Source organism: Botrytis byssoidea, assembly GCF_014898295.1.
Source record: "Botrytis byssoidea strain MUCL 94 chromosome Unknown BBYS_020, whole genome shotgun sequence".
NCBI lineage: Eukaryota > Fungi > Ascomycota > Leotiomycetes > Helotiales > Sclerotiniaceae > Botrytis > Botrytis byssoidea.
Genome location: NW_024065861.1, coordinates 303,724 through 326,371, shown reverse-complemented (window position 1 = coordinate 326,371; position 22,648 = coordinate 303,724). Strand labels below are relative to the sequence as shown.

Genomic DNA, 22,648 nt, shown 5'->3' with positions numbered 1-22,648 from the left:
AAGTCAGATGCTAATTATGCGATTTCTATAACATGTTTTATCACCGAGTGAATTATATCACCAAATAGATCATTTGAAAATACACCAAAATTAGCAATTTTTAAATATTCTTATTTTAATAACTAATTATTATTTTCGAAAAGTAAAAGAATTTAAAATAATAATAAAAGTTTAATTTCTTAGAAATCTAGTTTTTATATAAATATTTCTATTATATTTAATAAAAAATTGAGAATATCATGATTTTTGTTACAAAAAAACTATTTCTATAATAATTCTTATATTAATTCGAATTTTAGAAAAAAAATTAGATTTTTATAATACCTTTATAATTAAGTTTTATATATCCAATTTTTAAAAAATTCTATCAATAAATAAAGAAAGTGTATAATTACGCATAAACGAATTTTGTATATAAATTGAATAATTCATTCAATGATATGATTGATTCGGTGATAAAACACGTTATTAATCTTTTATAATGTAATTAAATTTAAAGCTTTTTTTCAAAATATTTATATAAATAAAAAGCATACAACTCCTACCTTAATAGTATCAAGTTTTTATGAAAAAACTTTTTAATACTTAAAAGGGGTATAAATTAATAAAATTTATATTAAAAGTAGTAATCATTAGTTTATTAAAGTTAAAAAAAATCTTTAAAATCCCCATTTTCTATACTAAAAATAATGCAATTTCACTAATATTATATGTTATATTTGACTGACCAATATACGATATTATATATCATCAAATCGCCCAACCCTACATGCCACGCATGCGTAGAGCCCTCGACTGGCGTCTGGCGGTTCACCGGTAGTTCATCTTTTTTCGTTGTTCTGATTGGAGAAAAAGACGAGAAAGTACGAAACTAATTGGGATACGTCGCATAAGTGTTCATCCCTTGTAAATCATTAGTAACATGATTCGTTAGTCGCTCAAATTCTCGCACTAAATTGAAGATAGATTCATTAATCGGATGCATGATATCCTAGTACAGCATCCACAAAAACGCCGAAGATAATTGTTGATTGCACGGACTTTATCCAAGTAGCTCTGTTGTCGAAAATCTTCTCCGGATAGGACGAGAAAAGTTTTTATAAAGACTGACACCCATGCAATGATTGTTTTGTTGAAATGTTCGGGATTTCCGTTGCTCTGGTAGACTTTTCAAATAGCTAAGTGGCGATAGAACTGTCTAGTACAATTAGTCGTACATCACAGAGATGAGCAAACACAGAAATCATGTTGGAAAACAAGAATCCCATATCAGTCGTCGTCTTTGCATAACATAACCACAACATCCCAGCGGGTGGATTTCGGCTTAGAGTAACCATGCTCACTCTAAAATGCTTAGATCAACCACTTTTTTCAGTGAAAGCTTATTGAACCAAGCTTCCTTGTCCCGCACTTGGTATGGTCTTGTTGTTTTGCTTGTAACGAGTCAAGCACATGTCCAAAGTCTTGAGACTAGACAAGCCGTTAAAAGCTTTTCGGATGGCTTACTCAAGCTTTCACGTCTGATTCGGAGGCGTCTTTCCGGAAAATAAATATTAGTCCTACAAACCCAGATCAATCAATTGTTCTTGGTGTCTTCCAAAAAGTCAATTTTATTAGGTATGCATTCCTGGAATAAATTCTAGCAATTGCAGGTATTGCTTCGTTACTCTCAAATTCCTAATGGCCAGAGGAAGCTAATCTATCCTGGCATCAAACCAAACTGGAAAATTCCTACTACCCACAAAGAGGCCGAATCTAACATCTTTGGATCCATAAAACCCGAACCACGCTCAAATCGTTGTTGATTGTATTCCCTGAACGTCCCAACTTATCTTCTTGCATCTGTCAAGGCGTTAATCGTATTCGAGTCAGAAGATCATGATTCCGCAACTCCACATGCTGGATCACCCCTGATATCCAGTTTTCAAGAGCGAAAGTTTGTCTTCCACGCGACAACCTAGCCCATAAGAGTGAAACAATGCAGCTGCCCCAATACTCCAGTCTCCAGTCCCCAACCTCCAGAACTTTTGAGTTGTGGAACCAACAATCGAATGTTCGCGGGGATGCTCTCGGTCCGATTATACAGTTCAAAGAACGACAGCTATATGAAAGTTACCAGCGTCGATATGAAAATCAGGTAAATGAGCTCAGTCAGAGTCTGACTCTATGGAAGTTCTTTGTTGCTCTGATTTCTTCATATCTGCGACATACTCAATAACAAATGTGAATCCAGCCCATACAATTCCCGTTGCGATGAATTGGAAAGCCCATGAAGAGATCAAATGCTTCAAGCTAGGCATCTGGAAACCTATTTCGTAGAAGTTGTCCAGACTGATACCAACTTTAGTTCCATATGCTCTACCGACAAATCGCAGCATTATGGCCTCAAGTGGCGTTATAAGAATGGAAGCGGCCAATTCTCTAAATCCTTCTGCGGCAAGTATTGTTGGAAGCATGGTAAGTCCAGTCTTGCGATATTTGACAACTTTAGGTTCTCCTGGAACATTTGTACTTCGTAGCTCAGCCGACCATGCCCCTTGACCAACCGTCGGTTCGGCTGATGTGGATGTAGAATCAACGTCAAAGCTGATCAGTGTCGGTCGCGGGTCTTCATCCTCACCAGGATCAACACTTACTGAGGCATTAGTATGGCGCCGAGGTCGAGGTGTTGTTCTATCCAACGCCGGCAAACCTTCAAGAGCTCGTAAAGTATCTTCCTCTCCGCCTCGAACTGGGCGATTCTCTTCGGGATCGTCCGGGGTGTCAAATTCCAATATTGGTGCTTCGACTCCAAATCCAGCAAACATACTATCTCCTTTTGGTCGAGGTAGAGATTTGAATATAGGTCGATACAAGAGTCGCGAAACAATATATTTGAACTTTCCATGAAATAATACTGCCACAATTGGGGTTGTGGAACGAAGCAAAGCTAATGTCCATGAAACAATTGAACCTATGTTTCTTGAAGGTGGAGGTGGTGCTTGAAGTAGTGATGCTTTTGAGAATGGAATTAATGACATCAATGGAGGTAGGAATTGGTTATATTCGACCAATCCAAACTGATGCAACATAGCAAACATCCGTAAGTGTAATGTGATATAACTAAAGCTTAAGTTGAGACTACGAATCATCAGTTGCGTCAGTATTTATGTGTTTGTGTAAGATACTCACCATTTGTCGGCAATGAACTTGACCCATACTTCTCGAGAGGTAAGTCTTCTTTCATCTTCATCAAACATTTGATCTAGAATAACTTCCAAGAAGCAGCCCGCCCAGTCTGATACATGATATGCTATGACCGTGGGGAGCCCGGAAAAAAATAGGTTTGCGACAGATCTCCTAGTTCTCTCGTGCTGGATCAACGCTAGGACTCCAATTTCAGAATATGATCTGTAGAGCTTCGACGTGTAAGCATGATACTGTATTCAGTTGATGAATCAACGTACCAAAACTCTTCGCCTGAACCCAATAGCACCCCAGACACCAGCATGTAGTGTAGCACGGCCAGCTTCCAATATCCTTAGTCCTTTAATTGTCTCTTCGATTTTCTTCGTGTTATGTAATATTGCAGCTTCTCTCACAGCAGTCAAATCTTCAACAATACCCGTGACTTGCATCACTTCATTAGCTGCACGAATGTTTTCACGTTCTCTCCGTTTGGTCTCTGGATTTCTTGGATGCCCATGTTCATCATATATCTGTGTGTAGCCAGCATTCTCAGAAATATCTGGTGGAGTTGGCCAGATTACTTGTTCTTCATATCGTGTTCGACCCTAGAATCTGTGAGTATGAAGCTTCATGGGTGTATCGATTTGGTGTCAAGTGTTTTGACAAATTCAAGATTTCCAACAGCTACAACAAATTTGATGTATGGGAAAAGACTTGGCCGCCTGCAACTAATAAGGAAAAGGCAACAACGTACCAATGCCCAAGCAGTCAATGATTCTAGCCTGCCCATGGTTGCAGACGGTAGATGCTCTAAATTTTGCACCAACGCATTGTATACCTACTGTGATGGTTATAAGTAGCTAATTCTGTATCATACAGTCATGGTCTGATGAGTTCGATGAGATTATCAAGTGTTTTACTCTTCTCTTCAAAGAAAGGGCTATGATCGCAAATAAGAAGGAATACACGTCTGCACGTGATATTGGACGCTAAGATTGAGCTTATCGTAGACCCCTGTCCGCATCAAAATATTTTTGATTCAAGTGAAAATAAAAATACTTTGGTTATCAACGTTTTCACCTCCAATTGATTCTAGGAGCGCCAGGCGTTATAATAAAGTCAGGTATTATAACAAAATCGCACGCTGTAAGAAAGCCAAATATTATAATAAAGCCATACATTGGGATACCAAGCTTGTGGCGCATCATGGCAACCAAGGCTCCTTACCAAACGACATTCGAACCTGAGCATACTATACAGCCAATTTACACAGGAGGAAGTGTTGCACTTGACCAAACGGGTCGCATACTTGCTACAACACTCGGGGAGGATGCATTATTGACAGATTTGAATACAGGGAGGGAATTGGCCAGGATAGAAGGAGATGGAGAGGTCATCTCTACATTAAGTCTCACGCCGTCTGCTTCCCATCTCATCATATGTTCGAGATCATTGTCTATGCGAATCTACGCCCTACGGCCTTCACCTGCATCTGAAGTTTCTCTCCACTACGAACTTCTGCGAACGCTTAAACCGCATTCTACGCCAGTAGTAGTCTTAGCTGTAGACCAGACAAGTACTCTGCTAGCAACCGGAGCTGCAGATGGAGTAGTAAAAGTTTGGGATATTGCCGGAGGTTACGTCACACATACATTTCGAGGTCCCAATGTACTTATATCCGCTTTACACTTTTTCGAATTGGTTGCGAGCGGTAGGGATGAGGAATCGGGCATTTCAGCGAGAAACCGAAAGAACGGAAGCCGAAAGAGTCAAGCAGATGATGACAACAATGAGAGTGAAGCAGCGAGAGGCTTTCGTCTTGCATCTGGTAGTCAAGATGGTAAAGTCCGTATTTGGGATCTTTACAAGAGGAATTGTGCCTCGGTTTTAGATTCACACGTATCGGATGTTCGAGCTTTAGATTATTCACCAGAAGAAAATGCGCTTCTTACTGGAAGTCGGGATAAGACAATAATGTGGTGGGACGCGAAGACGTGGAAGATTAGAAAAGTTATACCCGTGCTTGAGGAAGTGGAAACTGCCGGATTTATCGAGGCCGGGAAGTTCACATATACTGGAGGATCAAATGGAACCATTAGAGTTTGGCAAACGGAAAATGGTAGGGAGGTCACAAAACCACAAAAAAGTGGTGCAGAGGCAGATGCCATTGTGGATGCGCTCTCATACCACGACCTTCCTTTCATTCTGTCAATCCAAGCAGATCATACCTTGATCCTTCACTCGAAAGCTCCCATGGAAAACGCGGATTCCACTATCACCATTCCGGCTCTACCCCAAGTCCAGCGAATCTCTGGAACTCATGACGAGATCATCGATTTGGGATTTCTTTTACCTGATAAATCCCTCCTTGCTTTAGCTACCAATTCGGAGGAGATTCGTATCGTCTCCTTGAATCAAGGTTCAGAAAACGACTCTAAAAAATCAGCCGCATATTTTGGTGCCGATGTCGCTCAACTTAAGGGACATGAAGACATCATCATCTGTTTAGATATTGACTGGTCAGGCCACTGGATTGCCACTGGCGCTAAAGATAACACTGCTAGACTTTGGCGTATCGATGCTGAAAACGCTTCATATACTTGTCATACAACTTTTACTGGGCATGCCGAATCTCTTGGTGCCATTGCACTTCCTCATACTCCGCCACCTGAATCCTCACCGGCCTACAAGTCACCTTTGGATCATCCACCCAGCTTTTTGTTGACCGGTTCTCAAGACCAGACTATTAAGCGGTGGGATATTCAAGCTCAGACAGCGACTGGCAAAGCACCAAGAGCTTCATTAACCAAGAAAGCCCACGACAAAGATATCAACGCATTAGACATTAACCACAACTCTGAATTAGTTGCATCAGCGTCTCAAGACAAAACTGTCAAAATTTGGTCCACCAAAGAATTAGAAGTACAAGGTGTATTACGTGGTCATCGTCGTGGTGTTTGGTCTGTGAAGTTTGCGCCAAAAGATACCCCAACTCTTCAAGGAGAGTCTGGTCCAGCTTCAGGAAAAGGTTTAATTCTTACTGGAAGTGGAGACAAAACTGTCAAGATATGGAATCTTTCCGACTACAGCTGCTTACGAACATTTGAAGGGCATACTAATTCTGTTCTCAAAGTGGCATGGTTGAAATTGCCAGCACCAGAAGATAGAAATAGGAAACATGTTCAAATAGCTACAGCCGGTGGAGACGGTCTTGTCAAAGTCTGGAGTGCAACAAACGGAGAATCAGAATGCACATTAGATAACCACGAAGATAGAGTTTGGGCTCTCACTGTCCACCCTAAAACAAACATGATAGTATCAGGAAGTGGGGATTCCACTGTCACATTCTGGAAGGACACAACCTCAGCAACAATAGCTGCTAGGGAAGCGGCCAATACTCAATTTGTGGAACAAGAGCAGGAGTTACAAAACTTCATACATGCTGGTAGCTACAGGGAAGCCATCATTCTTGCACTTACACTCAATCACCCCGCACGATTACTTTCCATATTCACAACCGTCGTTACCGGTACTCACGAAGAAGGAAGCATCTCAGGTCTCAAAACTGTTGATACTGTCCTAGCCTCCTTAACAGATGCTCAAATCTTCAACTTACTTCTCAGAGTCCGTGATTGGAACACCAACGCTAGAACGGCATCTGTCGCACAAAGAATTCTACATGTTCTCGTCAAAAGTTATCCCGCTTCTCGCTTATCGAATCTCAAGATTAAGGGGGCACAAGGACAAAAGAGTTTGAAGGAGGTCATTGATGCTTTGAAAGTTTATACGGATAGACATTACAAGAGAATGGAAGAATTGCTTGACGAGAGTTACCTTTTAGAATACACGCTGCGGGAAATGGATGGTCTTGGATTCATTGAGAATGGAGCCATGGATGCTGCTGGAGATACAGTTATGGTGTAATTTTGTTTGTAATGAGGTATTAGATGGTCAAAATTAGTAGAATAAAATTTGAGAGGTCTCAATATGCAATCAATTTACTTCAAAATTTAAACAGCTTTCGGTATCTGAAATGTAGGGAAAGTTTGGTGACCGTTGAGTTATGGGGGAGCTTCCGATCTCTGATGAATCTAGCATTTCAGATGGATTTAAGCTCCTGAACATATCCAGTAATCATAAATTGTCCATTATCGATCAGACACTGCATCAAACTTCATTCGATAAAGTTCTAGCTCCATCTCAAGCTCCGGACCGCAGCAGCTTGGGGTATCTGATCGTTCGGATTGCAGTTTAACAATATAAGGTCTTGAATGTTTGAAATTACTTCAATATTCCAATCACATTCGATATCTCAGTGTATCTAATAATCCAACTTGTGATTCAACAATACGAAGGTCTGAATGCCTAAAGTAGTTAGAAAGTTGAAAATAGTTTAAGCTTCCAATCACATTCATTAATTCAGATGATCTGAATGTTCTAGTAAATTTGAGGACTTCATAATCTCTATTGTTGAACTGCAATTCGGACTACTATACACCTTGAAATATGTGACCGCTCCTGACTCGATATCTTGAATCTTAACCACATCATTCCCATGCCCAAAAATTCGAAACCTGACCACACTCCCTCTATAAACTCTACTTTCCCAGCGTACATGCCACGCCACTATCGCATCTATCTCGGAATATCACCCTCCCGATACTCGGCACAAAATATCGTATACTCTTCTTCGGAAAATCGACCGTGTAGATACAGAGCATAAGCCAGATCACCTCTTGTCTTAAGAGAAACTTGTTTGTATTCCAGGAGCTCGGCATCGAATCTCGTATCACCTCCTGAAGCCTCCTAGGATATATGTTAGTTGAGTAAGATGGGACTGGGGGAGTTGGGATATTAACACTTACTATTGAGGTGGTAGATTTGGTAGGAGGAGGTAAGAAGACAGGCTTCGCTTTTACAGGAGCAGCTTCTAATTCGGCTATGAAGCTGGGTTCAGCAGCAGGTATGGCGGCGACGGGAACTATTGTAGGAGTGACATGCAATTCATGTGCGTATGCAGGCGGAGGTGAAGTCGGGGTAGATAGAATGACTTGCTGAGATGGAAGTAGTTGTCATGGTACAGGATTTTGCTTTGGCGCGGTGACTTGCTTGACAGGAGCAGCCGATTTGTCTACGGAGGTGTCGAAGAATTCTAGGCAAAACTTGGCGTATGTTTCGGCTGAAAGTCTGTTTCTTTTGAATAGAGCCAGGGCAAGATCATCAATATTCTTGTGAAGACAAATTTGTTTGTATTCGCATAGTTCAGTATCGAGGTGTGTAGTGTTGCGCTATGAATTGAGATCAAGTTAGCCGAATGATAAATACGATGGCAAGTTTATTTGTTTCAAAGCTGAAGAGAACTGAAGGGAAGACACTTACCACTTTCTTGATTATGTACTTTGGATCATTTTCCAGACTTTCTATTAACATGCTTGCTGCATATATGACCGGAAAATACTTCTTTTCGAACTCTAATGGCATCAAGTTGACTGCACCGAATGATCGTCAGTTGAGTAAAGGAACCCACGTCGAAGTGTAACTTACAAAAACCCATCATCATCTTACGAGTAATCATGGAGTTCTCTTTGGGATGTAATTCAATGAGCTTTCTGTGAGCAGCGTTGACGCGTTGCTCCGTGATGATGTCTCCTTTGTAGTCTTTTCGCCCAACCACCCAATTTTCAAAGGCTTTGAGAGTGAACATTTTGGAGGAGAAGGACAACTCGATACGAAGTTGTTACTGGGCAGTGATCGAGCTTAAGAGACCAGTGTGAAGTCTAATGATGTGCCGTATCTCAGTCTCTTGTTGTTGTCCTACAAAAGATCAAGTTCAGGTTGAGGCATAGTAGACTCAACAATTTTCCCAAGTCTTATTACAACATAACAGTTCAAGTGAATTCTCGGGAGCGCTTTCAAGCTTTTCAAGCTTTTCACAGATAACAATTCTAAGTGAGGGGTTCTCATGACTCTAAGTGAATTGGGTAGGGAGATTTTGGTAGGAATGACATATGCCAGCCAATAATTTCTGATACTTGACAGAGGCACAGAGGATTTTCGGTAACCACTCCTGACTCCACTTTAACGAATTCACTCACAACTCACTTCCTATATACATTACACTTCAATCCGAAAGAAGCTAAGAAACTCGGTAGCCTTGCCGCCTTTCAATTGAAATTTTCTTTTCCTTTTTAAAGCTCGCACTTTTGAATATTCTCGTTTTCAAACCATCAACAATCAACAACAATCAACAACAACAACAACCACCGCTGCCACCACCACCAAGAAATCATCATTCAAACACACTTTCACATCAATCTCTCTTTATACAATCAAATTCATCATCAAAAGCAATAATTTGCAACATTAATTATGATTACATTAGATGTTGCCGCTGCCTCAGCAGCATTTGAAGCAAAAGTCATCACCCACTTGCGTGACGAAATCGCAAAGGCTATGGCGAGTGCAAATAGTGATATTAATGCACAATCGGAGAAATTTAGCAAGTTATTTAATGCACGTTGTAAGTATTCATTTTTCTTTCATCATCTGTCATCATATTTCACCATCTTCCACCATCCTTCATCATCTTTGCATCGCTTTAAAGGAACTATTCATGACAACTAACATATTTTTGCAGGGCCTGCTGAGAATCCAGATGAATTCTTACAGCAATTTGTCAAACTCAGCTTTGGCAAAGCTCCAAGCAATGTTTCGCAAGATAAGGGCAAGGGAAAGGCGACTGATGAAGCAGTTGCTTCACCTGGCATAGCAAATGATGAACATGTTACTCTGCGGTCAATGCAATAGGCAAATGACACCATCAAGACCGAAGATCAAGATGTCATTGCTAGCGGATCGCCGCACTCCTCTCTCTCACCAAGTATGTCATTTATGTCTAAAAATTCTTGGAAGGAACATGCCGAAGAGCTGAAACAAATGTTAGCCAATCGCGCCGCCAAAGAAGCAAGCCTGCACCTGCAATCGAGCGCCGCAATTTCAGAACCGCGTCGACAAACTGAAAGCCGACCAGTACCAGGATTGTATCTCCTAGCAATTCCACGCCAGCAATTGGAACAGCAACCAATTTTCGCAATTTTGTACCGTGCCGCAAACTCCAAGCAAATTGATGCCTATAATGTGCCATCATATGGTCGCACATTAAAGCAAAATAATGCCTTGCCCCACTGCGGAGGCAGTGGAACCACCAAGCCAATTGGCGAGCAAAAGAGCGTAAACTACATGGTAGATATGCGCCCTCAACTGCAACTTAAGTTTTGTTTTTTTGCAATTGAAGCGTGTGGATCTCCCCAAGGCATGCATTTTGTGGCCTCAACCATATGAGGGAGTAGATACACGCAACTTTAAGGCACTTAAGGAGTTCGCACATGTTGAGCAATTTTTAGACAGGCTGAAAGATCAAATCCTTCCCGCACACCTCAACATCCGCGATGCGTACATCGACTTCACAAAGACTCGTGCACATGTTGATGGTGGCAACAATAAAGTAAATAATGGAGCAATGAGAGATATGGGCGCAAGACAAAATACGTCTGCGGGTCCATCCAGAGCAAAGAATAACGAGAAACGCTCGTGGGACGATCGCAATGAGAAAGAGAGATCTTATCCGGATAGGAAGAAGAGGAGCTATTGAGGGGATAATGTAAGGATAAGTGGGGTTGAATTGGATAGCGAAGGGGTTTAATACAGCAAAGGAGTGCAAAATAAGAAATGATACACAGCAAAGAAAAAAGAAGATGTTAGGGGAGAGGGGAAAAGTAGTGCAAGGATACTATATAGACAGGCTCATCAAAAAGCAAAGTTACTTATTAGCAATAATTCTACAACAAAATAAGAAGCTTGAAATGAAACACTTGTACATACATATCCGTTGCCTCATTGAAAAATATCCCGTGAAATTGAATTATTATGACTTGATCTTATTCCCATCCGCTTTCACTGCCCCAATACCAGACAATTTTGTATCATCTTGAACCTACTATAGAAATCCCACTCCATATGTTAAATGAATGGAATTCAAAGAGGGTCTAGAGCCGCGGTGCTGAAGGCGAAATGATGCTGGTTTCATCATAAGTTTCATGGCGCGCAGAACTGAACAAACACACTCTTTTCCTCAACTTCTATAAGTGTGTTATCGTATGCCTGTAGGATTTCCGCAGAACGATCATTCAGAAAAATGGGATGTTGGCTTGCGGGACGTGTCAAAATTGCTGTGATCATGAATCACGTGATTCAGCCACGAGCATTGACGACCATGTTGCCATTTTTCATTCATTGAGGGGACAGACGATTATTACGGCACCATAATCGAATTAGTCAATTCTATCCTCAAATACCTGCATCAATCGGTGGGGTTACGCCTAGTTCATCATTTCCTATGAAAAAGATGATTCTCCAGGTCTCTGAGGAAGCCTTATCTGTTGAGTTTGATACAAGCGTTCATGATCTCAAAGATGCTCTCAATCATATGACTGCAGTTCGTAGCACCCAATATCGTTACATTTATCTTTCAAGAGAATGCTAAATACCATAATTGTTTTTAAAGTCTTAGTGGCCTATTTATTCTACCTCTATTGCAAATGATTCAACATAATCCGCAAAGAAATCATTCACATAACATTCCTGTATTGTTGCCTTCGCCATTGAGCTTCCACATCATCTAATCTTCTAAAAATCTCACCCCTTCGATCCATTGATCTTCTACCCCCAGTGAAACTATTGACCGATTCTTTCCTCCTCATCGATCCGCTACTAGAATCATCTCTATACCAAGACTTTCCATTATTAAGAGCAAGTACTTCTTCTTCTCTTTCTTGAGCATGTTGTGCAACATCAAGTTCAGGATTCTGTGTTGGATCATTATCTGGATCTCCATCTTGTCCAGGATTCGCCATTTCGTACTCCATCAGCTTGATCAATCTGAAGAAAAGTACTGCCAACCCCGCGCCGAGAAGTGGTCCAACCCAGTAGATCCAATGTTCTCTTGGAAAGTTCCAGACAATGGCCGACGGGCCAAAACTACGAGCTGGATTCAAAGATGCTCCAGTAAATGGAACAGCTACCATGTGAGCAACAAAAAGGGCCAGCCCGATTCCGATAGGCGCAACAAAAGTAGCTTTGTGTTTCTCAACAGCTAACATTATGATGGTAAAGATCAAAGCTGCTGTAGTGATGGCTTCGATGACGAATCCTTGAGCCATAGAAGTACCACTTCCAAGTGTGGTGGCAACTTCAAGTTGCTTTGGAAAAATCTCTTGCACGAGAATAGCAGCTAAACACGAAGCACCAAGTTGTGTAATGACGAGCAGAACGGCACGAATTGGTGAGACTGCTTTGAGTATGGCAAGTGCTAGCGTTACCTATCATTGTTAACTTTAGAATTAATCAATTGTCATGTTACACTTACGGCTGGATTGAACAACCCTCCACTGATACGAAAGAATATCCAAGCAGTAACCATGAGACTGGCTCCGAAAGTTGCGGATATATAAAATAAGACTTCAAGATCTGGTGGCTCACGCCCTTGAAGTTTCGCAACTTCAATACCCGCGTAGCCAAAGAACAGAAAAAGTGTTGTTCCAATCAACTCTCCAATTACAGCGACAATATCTACTACAGTTAGTGAAAAGTGCCAAATATAACTGTGAAATCACTTACGATTCTTCCAATCACTATTCATCCACTTCATCCATTTCGTTGCCGGTCTTCTTTTTTTGTATCTTTGAATTCTATCCTGTGTCTGCAAATTTTGCATCCATGGTCGACTCCTACTAGCCCTCTTGTTTTGTGCCATGTTATCTCCATTGGTTAAACTGATAAACCCATCCTCACTCGTTCTGTACGGTTGTAATTCAGGGTATATTTCATCGACCTTTGGATAATGCCTTTGGATATCGTGTGATTGCTTAGGAAATTCGAAGTCTTGCATCGGAATTGGCGCAGGAGCGTTTCGTTGTACCACTCTTCTTGGTGGTGGAAAACTACGATATCGACTGTCATCTAGACGGATTTGAATTTCGTCATCTTGAGCTGACAGAGGACTTGCTCGTAATGGTTGGGGATGATCGCTCATCAGCGGGCTTCTCATAGTCATTATGTTTATATCGAAATATTATAAGTATTATATGTCAGGAAGATGACCTTTGAATGGGAGATTGGAACACGTTATATGACTTTCGGACATTGATATAGTTTCCGGGTGTGTCACTTTTCTCCGTTCCCTTTCTGCGGCATAAGCATTGTCCACTCCATCTTCAAAGCTTGAAAGTTTCTTTTTCCCTATGTGAATCTTCCTTCTTGGCACATCTAGCTAGGTACATCTCGGCTTTTGAAAGTCCAGGTTTCACCAATCGAAGACTTCTCAACGTCGAGTAAGGAAAGTTCATGCAAAGGCCATGCCATAAGGTACTTCCCTTAAGAAGTATTTACGCAAAACGTAAATGACGATGATGTCTGGAGAATTGGAAAGGCTTTTGCGGGGTCGAGGGATTTTCGGCAACGATGGGTGTTTGAGAGAGACGCTAAGCGGGACGAGAGAATCTGATACAAGAATGACGAGATGTCGCACAGACATCCGGAGCAAAATCTCAATTGTATTCTTCAAGCATGGAAATCTCAATTGCGGTTCTCCATCGGGTGCTGTTGTATGGGAATGCCTTAATCATGTAAGCTGCTCGTCGTATAAGAAGTATAATTCATTTAAGTTATCATGGGAATATTTCAAAGAGGGATGAAAGTTCACATGTGCCATAAGCATGAAACAATCAGCTAAGCTTTCCTAATTTACATACGCTTATTTTACGAACCGCTGCCACTAATGCACAGGCAATGATTTCTTGTGGGTGGACGTCATTGTCTGTGCGGAAGCTGGGAGATCGACTGATTTGAAACATCGTTTGATCGTTCCGAGGAGACGATTAGATATTTAGATTACTGACGTTGTGTTATTTTAGATCAAAAATTCACAGCATATCGGCACATCGAGAATTTTCTAATAATAGCCGTTGTTTACCGGCAACGGGTGTGTTTGGCTAAAAGGGAAAAAAATGGAGTAGTAGCATTAAGTCTAGATTCCCACCCAGATGATTTGATTGTTGGGCAGGGTATGTGAGTACCGATCAAATATTGCGGTGATAGATCATTCACAAAAAGATGCGCAATGACAATTCTAGCTCAACAAATTATAATTACTTCTAAATCATATAACATCCATTTCTCTCATCTACCAACTCCCCAACAGCCCCATCTACCCCATCTAACTCATCACTACATTAACCTCTCCCAAAGCTCATCATACTACCAAATCCTTCTCCTTCTCACACTACCAATCCATCCACCCCAACAACTATCTCTCCATCATCTCTACTCTTCCCTTCCCCTTCCCCTCTCAAACCCCTCTAAATCCAAACTGGAAACAACAAAACCCTCGCACAACTACTGGGCACATCATACGGATTTGGCGCATCAAAATACTTAATCATCTGAAAAAGTTGCGGCGCATTCAACCCATGAAACCACTCACAAACCACCCATCCATCCGCCTCTTCTTCATCAACCTGAAAGCCCGCACTCCCCTCATTGACAAACTTTCCACTTCCATATCCTGAGGTAATCGTCACCGGTTCCCATCGTGCATAATTGGTGTCGGAGGGAAAAGCATTCATGCTGAATGGATACGGGGAGACGTCGAATTGGAGTTGGGAGGAATTGAAATACATGCGGGAACCGGTGTTATTGGAGGAGTCGACGAAGACGGGGTCGGCCATTCCGGCGCCGGTGTGCCAGGCTTCTACTTGGGGGGTGTTAGTTGTGTGTGAAGAAAAAGGAAGACGAGAGGAATAGTGATGGGGATGAGGATTTAATGAAGAGAGAAAGAAAAAAATGAGAAAAATTACTCACAAACCCATCCATTATGCGTATAATCACCATCCGTAACCGTCATATGCAGATAAAACTCCCGAGTATTGTTCAAAGTACCCGGAACCCAGGAATCCTGTCTGGACTCAATCGTTGGAGCGGCGGAGACGAAAGCGAGAACGCTCGATGCCGCGAGGGCGAGATTGCGGATTGAAACCATGATGCTTGTTTGTTTATTTGTTTTCTTTGACTTTGTCTAGGAATCTAATGTGTGTATGCGAGTTAAATCAAAGCGAAGCTGGTAAGAACGAAGATGAAGATGATGATGAAAATAAAATTCACTTCCACACCATCCATCAGAGCCTTTATACAACAAATCCTCAGTCAATATTTCCCGCCACTATTCCATACAATTCTTCCTTGCACTCCATACACGTACACATCCTCCCTACCTCTCCAACGTCACAGTACTTCACTCGTGTATGTATGTGCAAGTGTGACCGTCACCATTACGAGCTTCTATTTCCATCCCCGGTGAAAGCGCCATGCTATCTACCCATCACCACCTTCGTATCCCGAATCTCCACCCCGAGATCGACCGAGCAATGCAGAAAAGCCGACTAGGTATTTTAACCTTACCCTTTAAGCTTATGTACCTCCCTGTGTACCTCCCTGTGTACCCATCCAACCTTTCCACCAAAATCGCTAGAACATGCTTCTTTCGACCCCGCATCGTACAGAACCAGAACCGGGGTATTGTAATAGTTGCACATCCTGTCATCGTATCGTACCAACACCAAGCGATTCGAAAACACGAAAAGTAACTAGATACATGCCACCATTTCGTATCGTGAAGATTGTTAATTCTCCGTGTGGCATATCCTGGTTTATTGAATATTTATTTGTTTGTTTATTCATCATGGTAATAATTACTAACAGCCATTCAACAAAAGGCTTTTGGGTGACGGTGACGGCAAACGGGATCTCCGCCTCGTATCGGATTACGTGAGGGGGATCTGCAGATGTGCAGATATGCATGTATGCACGCAGGTATGTAAGCTTCGTGTTTGGAGACTTGGGAACATCAGATGATGGAGATGTGGGAAAATGTACTTGTACATTCTGGAGTGATGTTATGAGGTAAGGTTGATTTCGCTGTTGGGTTGGGTTGGGCTGGGAGGGAATGTATGATGGGTAACGGGCGATGGGTACGATGTGTATTGTGTTGTACGAGGTGACATCGTATGATGAGGTTAACGGTCGGGGAATACGATGTACACTTTTGATGGGCTGTGGCGGCTTGCACTGCAACGATGGATAGAGAGAAGTACATTGCTTGTAGAATGAAAGGATATGAGTATTTCTGCAAATTTCTCCTTTCAAAGGTATCCTAAATATTTTACAATCAAATCCAAAATCCAAAATATCTCTTCAGGAACCCGCTTTCATGTGGAGGATCATCTAGTAATAAGTACCATTTATAGCATTCGTCGCGAACACAAACATGGCAGCTACAAATTCTCCGATTCAAATCTTCGTTCCCTTCCCTCCATCTATCCTTTCCAATCTCCAAACCCCTCGAATTGATTTCCCACCAAATATCACAACTTCGTCTTTAAACCAAATTCCCCCTCAACTAACTCCAATATCTTCCTCGCAGCATCTCTTCGACCGCCATACTTTTTACTAACCAACTCTCCCATTTCCTTTGCTTTCTGTTTAATAGATTTATCCTCCGTAACCTTAATCAAGGCATTTCCCAATTCCTCTCCCTCAACACCAGGTGCGCAGCCCTTACTTCCCCAAACACCAATACCGAAAAACTCCACTTTCTCCGTGTAATCATAAGTATCAAACCAACACGGTAATAGCAATTGCGGAGTTCCAGTCTCAACACTCTCGTAATATGAATTTGCGCCGCCGTGATGAACAGACGCGATGATGTGACCTGAGCGAAGGATAGATATTGGTTCTGCTTTGAGCCAGGGTACCAGCTTTACTTGCGAGACAATTGGTGCAAGAATTTCGGCAATGACGGGATCGGGTCCTGGTGTTGTGGGCTTGAGCTTCCAGAGGACTTGGATGGAGGGGTCTCTAGAGAGGAGAATACGGATCCCGGTGGCAATGTTGCGGTTGAATTCTTTGCTTCCGTAAACGTGTGATCCGAGATTGATAAGGATGGTAGGTTTTTTCTCTAACCACTCTAAGAGTTCTGGATCGGTTTGAGAGAGTGAATAGGAGGGTATGGTGAGGGGTCCACAGGTCGTTACATTCTCGGGAATGTGTGGGAGTTTGAGATCAAATTCTCGTCCTGTAGGAAGCAAATAATGAACATCTTTCGAGTATGGAACAAAGAATGGATATTGGCCGGGGATGTTTGCCTTTTTGCGTCCAGCTTCGATAGCTTTGATATTTGGAGATGTGACGACAATGATAATGAGACGAATCATGAGGATTATGTTCAATGGAATTAGATACCATGGAAGTGGAAAGTTGTAGCCAGAACAATCACTAATCGAAACTGTTAGATGGTAAATTTCGAAGGAAGAAGGATAAACTTACGCAGCTATACCCCATAGTGCAAACCCATTCGGTTGAGCTTGAGCTAAAGTATCTTTAAAACTATTCGGCGTAATACTCAAAGTTTTCTTTCCCAAAATAGCACAAGCATCAAAACCCTGCGCACAAAGTTTTTCCACCACAATCCCATCCGGATTAACCTGCTCAACAATTTCAACAGAAGAATGAACTCCCTTTACATACTCATCAGGAGTGTAAGAAGATAAAACACTCGGAATCTTCGCATAGATTCTCCACGCCTCTCGAAATCCGACCCCATGACGCATAGCTTCCTGATCCGGTGCCACTAACGCGAGTTTCTCCACCATTCCCGGACTATCTATCGGATGAAAAACTGCTTTGATACTACCACGTGGGATTGGGCCATAATCACCAGCATTCAATTCATCGACGCGGGTTCGAATGGGAGAACGGAAGTTTCCATAATCGATGATATCAGAAACTTTTTTCGCAATAGCGGGGGCTTCAAAGGAAGCGATGTGAACTTCTACGTTATTGAGGATAAGTTCATAGGCGGTTGCGAATACCACGTTACTTTGGCCATACTCGCTATTTGTTAGGAAAAGGATTTTCCGAGGGGGAGCTGAGGTTGCCATGTTTGTGGTTTGGTAGTATGAGGTAGTTATTTTGAGTTGTCAAAGATGGTTGTTTCCAGAAGCCTTTCGGAAGCTGGTTGAGAACCTTCAAGACTATATGGCCCTGGGCTAGTCAAAATTGCCAATTTGAAGTCATTCACCTGAAAGTGGGGGTTATTCATCTAGCTGTATTGCAAGTATGACGAAACCAATCAAAGGTATAGTCGTCTCATTATTCTCGCTTCCGCTTAATAACTGACCCTCGGTAAATCTCAATTCACTTGCAATTAATGACAGTATAGCGATGTAGTCTAGACGAAAGTTGATGTGTTATTGCATTTGTGGATTAGTAAACCGTTTGTTAAATTCTTGGCCTACTAAAAGGCGTTTGATCAATATCTGCACAGACATGAATTAGTGATGAGAGGGTGATTTTATCCATAGGGGAGTGCATTGCCCCTGTTGTTCCAAGCGAAAAAGAGATACGTCCACTAAACTCACCCCGCATTTCTTTTAACTTATGCCCTCAACTCCGAGATGAATTTTATGAACTGAGCGCATGAAATACATACCCAGGCACAATTTTCAGCTATGAAGGTTATCGTATGACAGTCGCAATTGGCGACCTTAATAAGTTGATCATATCATTGTAGCCGTGCTAAATCTGCTTACTGCGTATAGACCTTCACCATTTTCACTTTGGAATTATATAGAACGCTTCAAAGCGGGCATTCAGAATTGTCCACAGTGTGAGATTCCACAATGATACTCATGATCAATTATTCTTCCCGAACGCTCAGATTGATTGATTAGCTTATGAGAAACGTCTCAAGCCTATGGTGGTTGCTAAAACCAGGGTTCCTTCCGAAATGATCGCCTTGTGTTGAACGAGGTTTTGGGGGAGGTGATAAGGTTGATTTCTGAACGGGGCTATAGATCGGAGTGTCAATGTGACATTCACCGACAAAGGTATATTTGGAATACGCAGGCTCAGAATCTCTCAAAATTGGGCGATCAGAATCTTTAATCGTGTTTTCCGAAACTGCAGGTAGCTCAGCTTTTTCCCGAAGAACAAAGGGAGTGGTTAGATCGGGACGGAGCCAACAAACAACATCTCCTGTCATAGCTGTTACTGGCACTAAGACTAGAGTTCCATCTTCAAGTGTGGCAAACCTTCTGTCGTAAAGAACCTCTGGAAAAGCGATGTCAGCTATTCCACGTTCAAACATAATGGTGTGAGCCCACATGATAACACTTATGGTAGAAGCGAGCAGGCTCGCATTCTCGCAGTTGCTCTCGAGGAAATCTCTACTCATTTTTGTAAATATGTTGTGTGAAGAGAGAGTCTGGGCAATCTCGACAATTTTTTTCATTCTGAGACTCCGTGGTTGCGCTGTGAACATATCAATGAGTGATTGTGGACGACGCGGTGCAGAGTCTTCGAAGTTTGATTTCAGGACGTTGGCATCACTATAAAGCGGTCCCAAGATATCACACCAGTGAAGATACAATTCATTTAGTGCATGAATCCTGAGCTTTTGGCATGAACTTCCTTGAAATAGACGACGAAGATATTACTTTGGCAACTTCCAGCCAGCTTGATGTAGAGTGATAGCACTGGAAACCTTTGTAATATTGCCTGCCCGCCAACCACAGCATGCGAAAGATGTGTTCATCCACGTATATAAAGTCGGAGTCGTATGCACTTGTTCTTCAAACACATCAGGGGGCATAGTACTACCCCATATATGTTCCATTTATCGCAGACGTCGATAAGGATGCGGAAACCCTTTCAATGTTCAGTCAGGTACCCATGAAGGTACTTCGAGCTCGTTCTCTTTAGCCCGACAACCAGTGCGATTTTCTTTATATGATAAAATCTCCAATCTTCTGTAATCTGGAAATATCTTCAGGCAGTGGCAAGCCAAATCTGTGAAGACTTTCTCGACGCTCTTGGAGTAGTCAATCGCTATTTCTTCTGCCTCAAGGAAAGTCTGATATGATGAGGTCTGCACGATACCATTGTGTGCAAATACCATATCGCGAGGATCAGAAACTCCCAGTCCTCTTCTGGCCGTTAAGAGGTTAATCAAATTCTCTGCCAAAATCTTGGAGGGTCTTCTAGCTGACTTGAAATTGCTTCGTTCTTTATTCATCGCAGCGAATACACGGTATGCCTCCGAATGCTGGAAGGCAGCAAAGCCTACGACTGCTATCGCTTCAGTAGCCTGATAGAGGTGTCCCCAACTGACATGAAGTCGTCCGCACTGCACCCATGGGTCCACTGAAAAGAGCAACTCTTGAAAAACCCAGACTCTTGTGAACCAAGATCGCTGCACTAGTTCTGAGAAGAGTCTCTCCAACTTTTCATAATGCTCTTTCGTATAAGTAGGGATGCCATTGAACAAATTTTTTCAACATATGTCTTGCCCTTGCCCTTACATATCCTGCCTTCTGTTTGTAGGCACGTGAAATTGCCCCCAGAAGCAGTGTTGATGATTCGGTAGACTCACCAAGATAAATAATCGTGTTTCGAGCGATCTGATAAACCCTTGTCATTTGTATCACTTGCTTACTTTTCTCGGGAGAATCCGCCTGGTCGATGCAAATTGCATCTATCCATAAATGTTGTTCCCTCAAAGAGTCACGGATCTCACGCAGGGCGGAATCCAGGTTGACTGTGATCCCAATCGTTTTGTTATCGACGTAAATCACTTTTCTCTTTCCCGGATCACCCCAAACATAACATAAGGCTGTATATCCATGAAACGGATCGTTTTCCAATTCGCTCAATGTTGTTGTAAGTAAAGTGCAATGGACATCGGCAGCGCTATCAGCAGAAGGTGGTAGAATTAAAAGTCGAATCGAATCTTGTTCAATTAACGGCTTGTATTGATACATTTTGTTCGCCATAGTTAAACGAACTTTAGTGTAGATGACGATGTGGTGAGTAGACTTGAGGTTTGTTTGGAAAGTGGATATGTATATGTGAGCATATCAGCTCTGCTTGTCGCACCAGAGCAGTTTATCAAGTCAGCATAACCAACCAGTCCGAAGAAATACTTACCAGTCATCCTTCCTGCTGATAGCGCTTCGGTGGTGACTGTGGAACTATCGTGGTATGATTCATCTTATGATATTGGCTGTATATACTATGTGAGATTCAGCGGTTACAAGAGTTATATGCAACACAGATAGTGTGTTGGTATGCAATCACGTGCATCTTCACTCCTGTCACAATACAACGTTTTTGAAAGGTGTGATTTACTGAAAGTGCAAAAGGTGTTAAACTTGTCGTCTTGATGTCAAATTTCACCAGGAAGTAATTACACAACGAGTGTTTCCTGGATGACAGACAGATCCAATCCAAGATAATACCTTCAGTACACACAGCTCACCGTAATCACGCACACAAGACATCACTCACAATCGCAATCACAATCACAACGATTCATTATTAAAAGCGTCGTTTTGATCATGGTGGCTCATGGTATGATATATTCTTCATGATCTTCATTGTATTAACTTGCCAACGAAATTTTGCTATCTAACGCGCTTTGACTAACTTGCTACATACTAATCTTGCTATCTACCGAATCTTTCTATCTACCAAACTTGCTATATACATTAAATTCCCTTGCTTATCCTATAACCCCCTCATCGATTTCTCCGAGATGAATAATCTCCGCGTGGATATTTGCGGCGTTCATTTCCTGCATCACTATCTCTTGATCTCTTGCTTCCACCTCTTGCGCTTTCATATCTTCTATTCTCCCGCTCCCGACGCGACAGTTCTTGTTGGTGAATTCCTGTATGGCCACGATGTTGAAGATCTTGCTCACGTTGCCAACGTTCAAGGTCAAAAGCCTGGATGAAATTTGCTGAATATCCGGCAGTGGTAGAAACAGGCGGATTTTGGGTAGTTCTTGCGGAAGATGAGGATCTATGGGTTCGTCCTGGTGCGAGATTTTGATCATTTGGCGGTCTTTGGTTTGGCGAAGCAATTGCTCCGTTATGCATATTGCTATTATTTTCGATTATTCTTGGTGTGGGCCGAACATTTGATGTGATGTAGAAGCAGGTGCTCCACTATGTCTATTGCTGTTATTTTGGACTGTATTTGGTGCAGGGCGAGCAGTTGGTGCGACATTTGAACTGCGATTTTGTTGTGCTGTCGAAGCAAGTGCTTCGCTATGCGTATTGCCAACATCTTGTCCTTTTCCCTGTGTTGTCGGAGTATTTGCTTCGCCATGCACATTGCCATCCTCCTCGCTTCCTTGCTCAATTTCTATTTGCCCATCTGATTCTCCCCCTAAAAGCACAACATGTTAGCATTCATCGTATAGATGCACATTCAAAGAAAATGTAATGACTTACACATTTGTTTGCACCTGTAATCTGGCAGCTCGACTGTCATTTTAATCTCCATTGCTGCTTTTCCTTTGCGTTTG

General features: G+C 42.0%; 9 protein-coding genes across 9 annotated transcripts; 2 read left to right on the top strand and 7 right to left on the bottom strand.

Moving 5' to 3' along the window:
* Nucleotides 1-2,147: 2,147 nt before the first annotated feature.
* EAE97_009049 (uncharacterized protein) lies at nucleotides 2,148-3,958 on the bottom strand (the record flags this gene model as incomplete). The annotated part of the gene is made up of 4 exons (XM_038879564.1): nucleotides 2,148-3,120; nucleotides 3,172-3,398; nucleotides 3,447-3,773; nucleotides 3,923-3,958. The coding sequence occupies 4 exons, from the start codon at nucleotides 3,956-3,958 to the stop codon at nucleotides 2,148-2,150; spliced, it is 1,563 nt and encodes a 520-aa protein (XP_038729577.1).
* Nucleotides 3,959-4,374: 416 nt separating this feature from the next.
* On the top strand, nucleotides 4,375-7,092 carry EAE97_009048 (uncharacterized protein; the record flags this gene model as incomplete). The annotated part of the gene is made up of 1 exon (XM_038879563.1): nucleotides 4,375-7,092. The coding sequence occupies one exon, from the start codon at nucleotides 4,375-4,377 to the stop codon at nucleotides 7,090-7,092; it is 2,718 nt and encodes a 905-aa protein (XP_038729576.1).
* A 711-nt stretch (nucleotides 7,093-7,803) lies between these two features.
* Nucleotides 7,804-8,872, bottom strand: EAE97_009047 (uncharacterized protein; the record flags this gene model as incomplete). Its single annotated transcript, XM_038879562.1, has 5 exons — nucleotides 7,804-7,974; nucleotides 8,034-8,222; nucleotides 8,250-8,456; nucleotides 8,548-8,657; nucleotides 8,713-8,872. The coding sequence occupies 5 exons, from the start codon at nucleotides 8,870-8,872 to the stop codon at nucleotides 7,804-7,806; spliced, it is 837 nt and encodes a 278-aa protein (XP_038729575.1).
* A 665-nt stretch (nucleotides 8,873-9,537) lies between these two features.
* EAE97_009046 (uncharacterized protein) lies at nucleotides 9,538-10,819 on the top strand (the record flags this gene model as incomplete). Its single annotated transcript, XM_038879561.1, has 5 exons — nucleotides 9,538-9,688; nucleotides 9,806-9,951; nucleotides 9,994-10,048; nucleotides 10,112-10,410; nucleotides 10,481-10,819. The coding sequence occupies 5 exons, from the start codon at nucleotides 9,538-9,540 to the stop codon at nucleotides 10,817-10,819; spliced, it is 990 nt and encodes a 329-aa protein (XP_038729574.1).
* A 976-nt stretch (nucleotides 10,820-11,795) lies between these two features.
* EAE97_009045 (uncharacterized protein) lies at nucleotides 11,796-13,279 on the bottom strand (the record flags this gene model as incomplete). The annotated part of the gene is made up of 3 exons (XM_038879560.1): nucleotides 11,796-12,545; nucleotides 12,593-12,795; nucleotides 12,844-13,279. 3 exons carry the CDS (start codon nucleotides 13,277-13,279, stop codon nucleotides 11,796-11,798), a joined length of 1,389 nt encoding a protein of 462 aa, XP_038729573.1.
* Nucleotides 13,280-14,582: 1,303 nt separating this feature from the next.
* EAE97_009044 (uncharacterized protein) lies at nucleotides 14,583-15,262 on the bottom strand (the record flags this gene model as incomplete). Its single annotated transcript, XM_038879559.1, has 2 exons — nucleotides 14,583-14,977; nucleotides 15,085-15,262. The coding sequence occupies 2 exons, from the start codon at nucleotides 15,260-15,262 to the stop codon at nucleotides 14,583-14,585; spliced, it is 573 nt and encodes a 190-aa protein (XP_038729572.1).
* A 991-nt stretch (nucleotides 15,263-16,253) lies between these two features.
* On the bottom strand, nucleotides 16,254-18,518 carry EAE97_009043 (uncharacterized protein). The gene is made up of 2 exons (XM_038879558.1): nucleotides 17,605-18,518; nucleotides 16,254-17,553 (listed from the first exon to the last, which is right to left on the bottom strand). The coding sequence occupies exons 1-2, from the start codon at nucleotides 18,216-18,218 to the stop codon at nucleotides 16,644-16,646; spliced, it is 1,524 nt and encodes a 507-aa protein (XP_038729571.1). The 5' UTR covers nucleotides 18,219-18,518; the 3' UTR covers nucleotides 16,254-16,643.
* Nucleotides 18,519-19,006: 488 nt separating this feature from the next.
* EAE97_009042 (uncharacterized protein) lies at nucleotides 19,007-19,513 on the bottom strand (the record flags this gene model as incomplete). Its single annotated transcript, XM_038879557.1, has 1 exon — nucleotides 19,007-19,513. One exon carries the CDS (start codon nucleotides 19,511-19,513, stop codon nucleotides 19,007-19,009), a length of 507 nt encoding a protein of 168 aa, XP_038729570.1.
* A 483-nt stretch (nucleotides 19,514-19,996) lies between these two features.
* EAE97_009041 (uncharacterized protein) lies at nucleotides 19,997-21,110 on the bottom strand (the record flags this gene model as incomplete). The annotated part of the gene is made up of 2 exons (XM_038879556.1): nucleotides 19,997-20,572; nucleotides 20,640-21,110. 2 exons carry the CDS (start codon nucleotides 21,108-21,110, stop codon nucleotides 19,997-19,999), a joined length of 1,047 nt encoding a protein of 348 aa, XP_038729569.1.
* Between the last annotated feature and the right edge of the window lie 1,538 nt (nucleotides 21,111-22,648).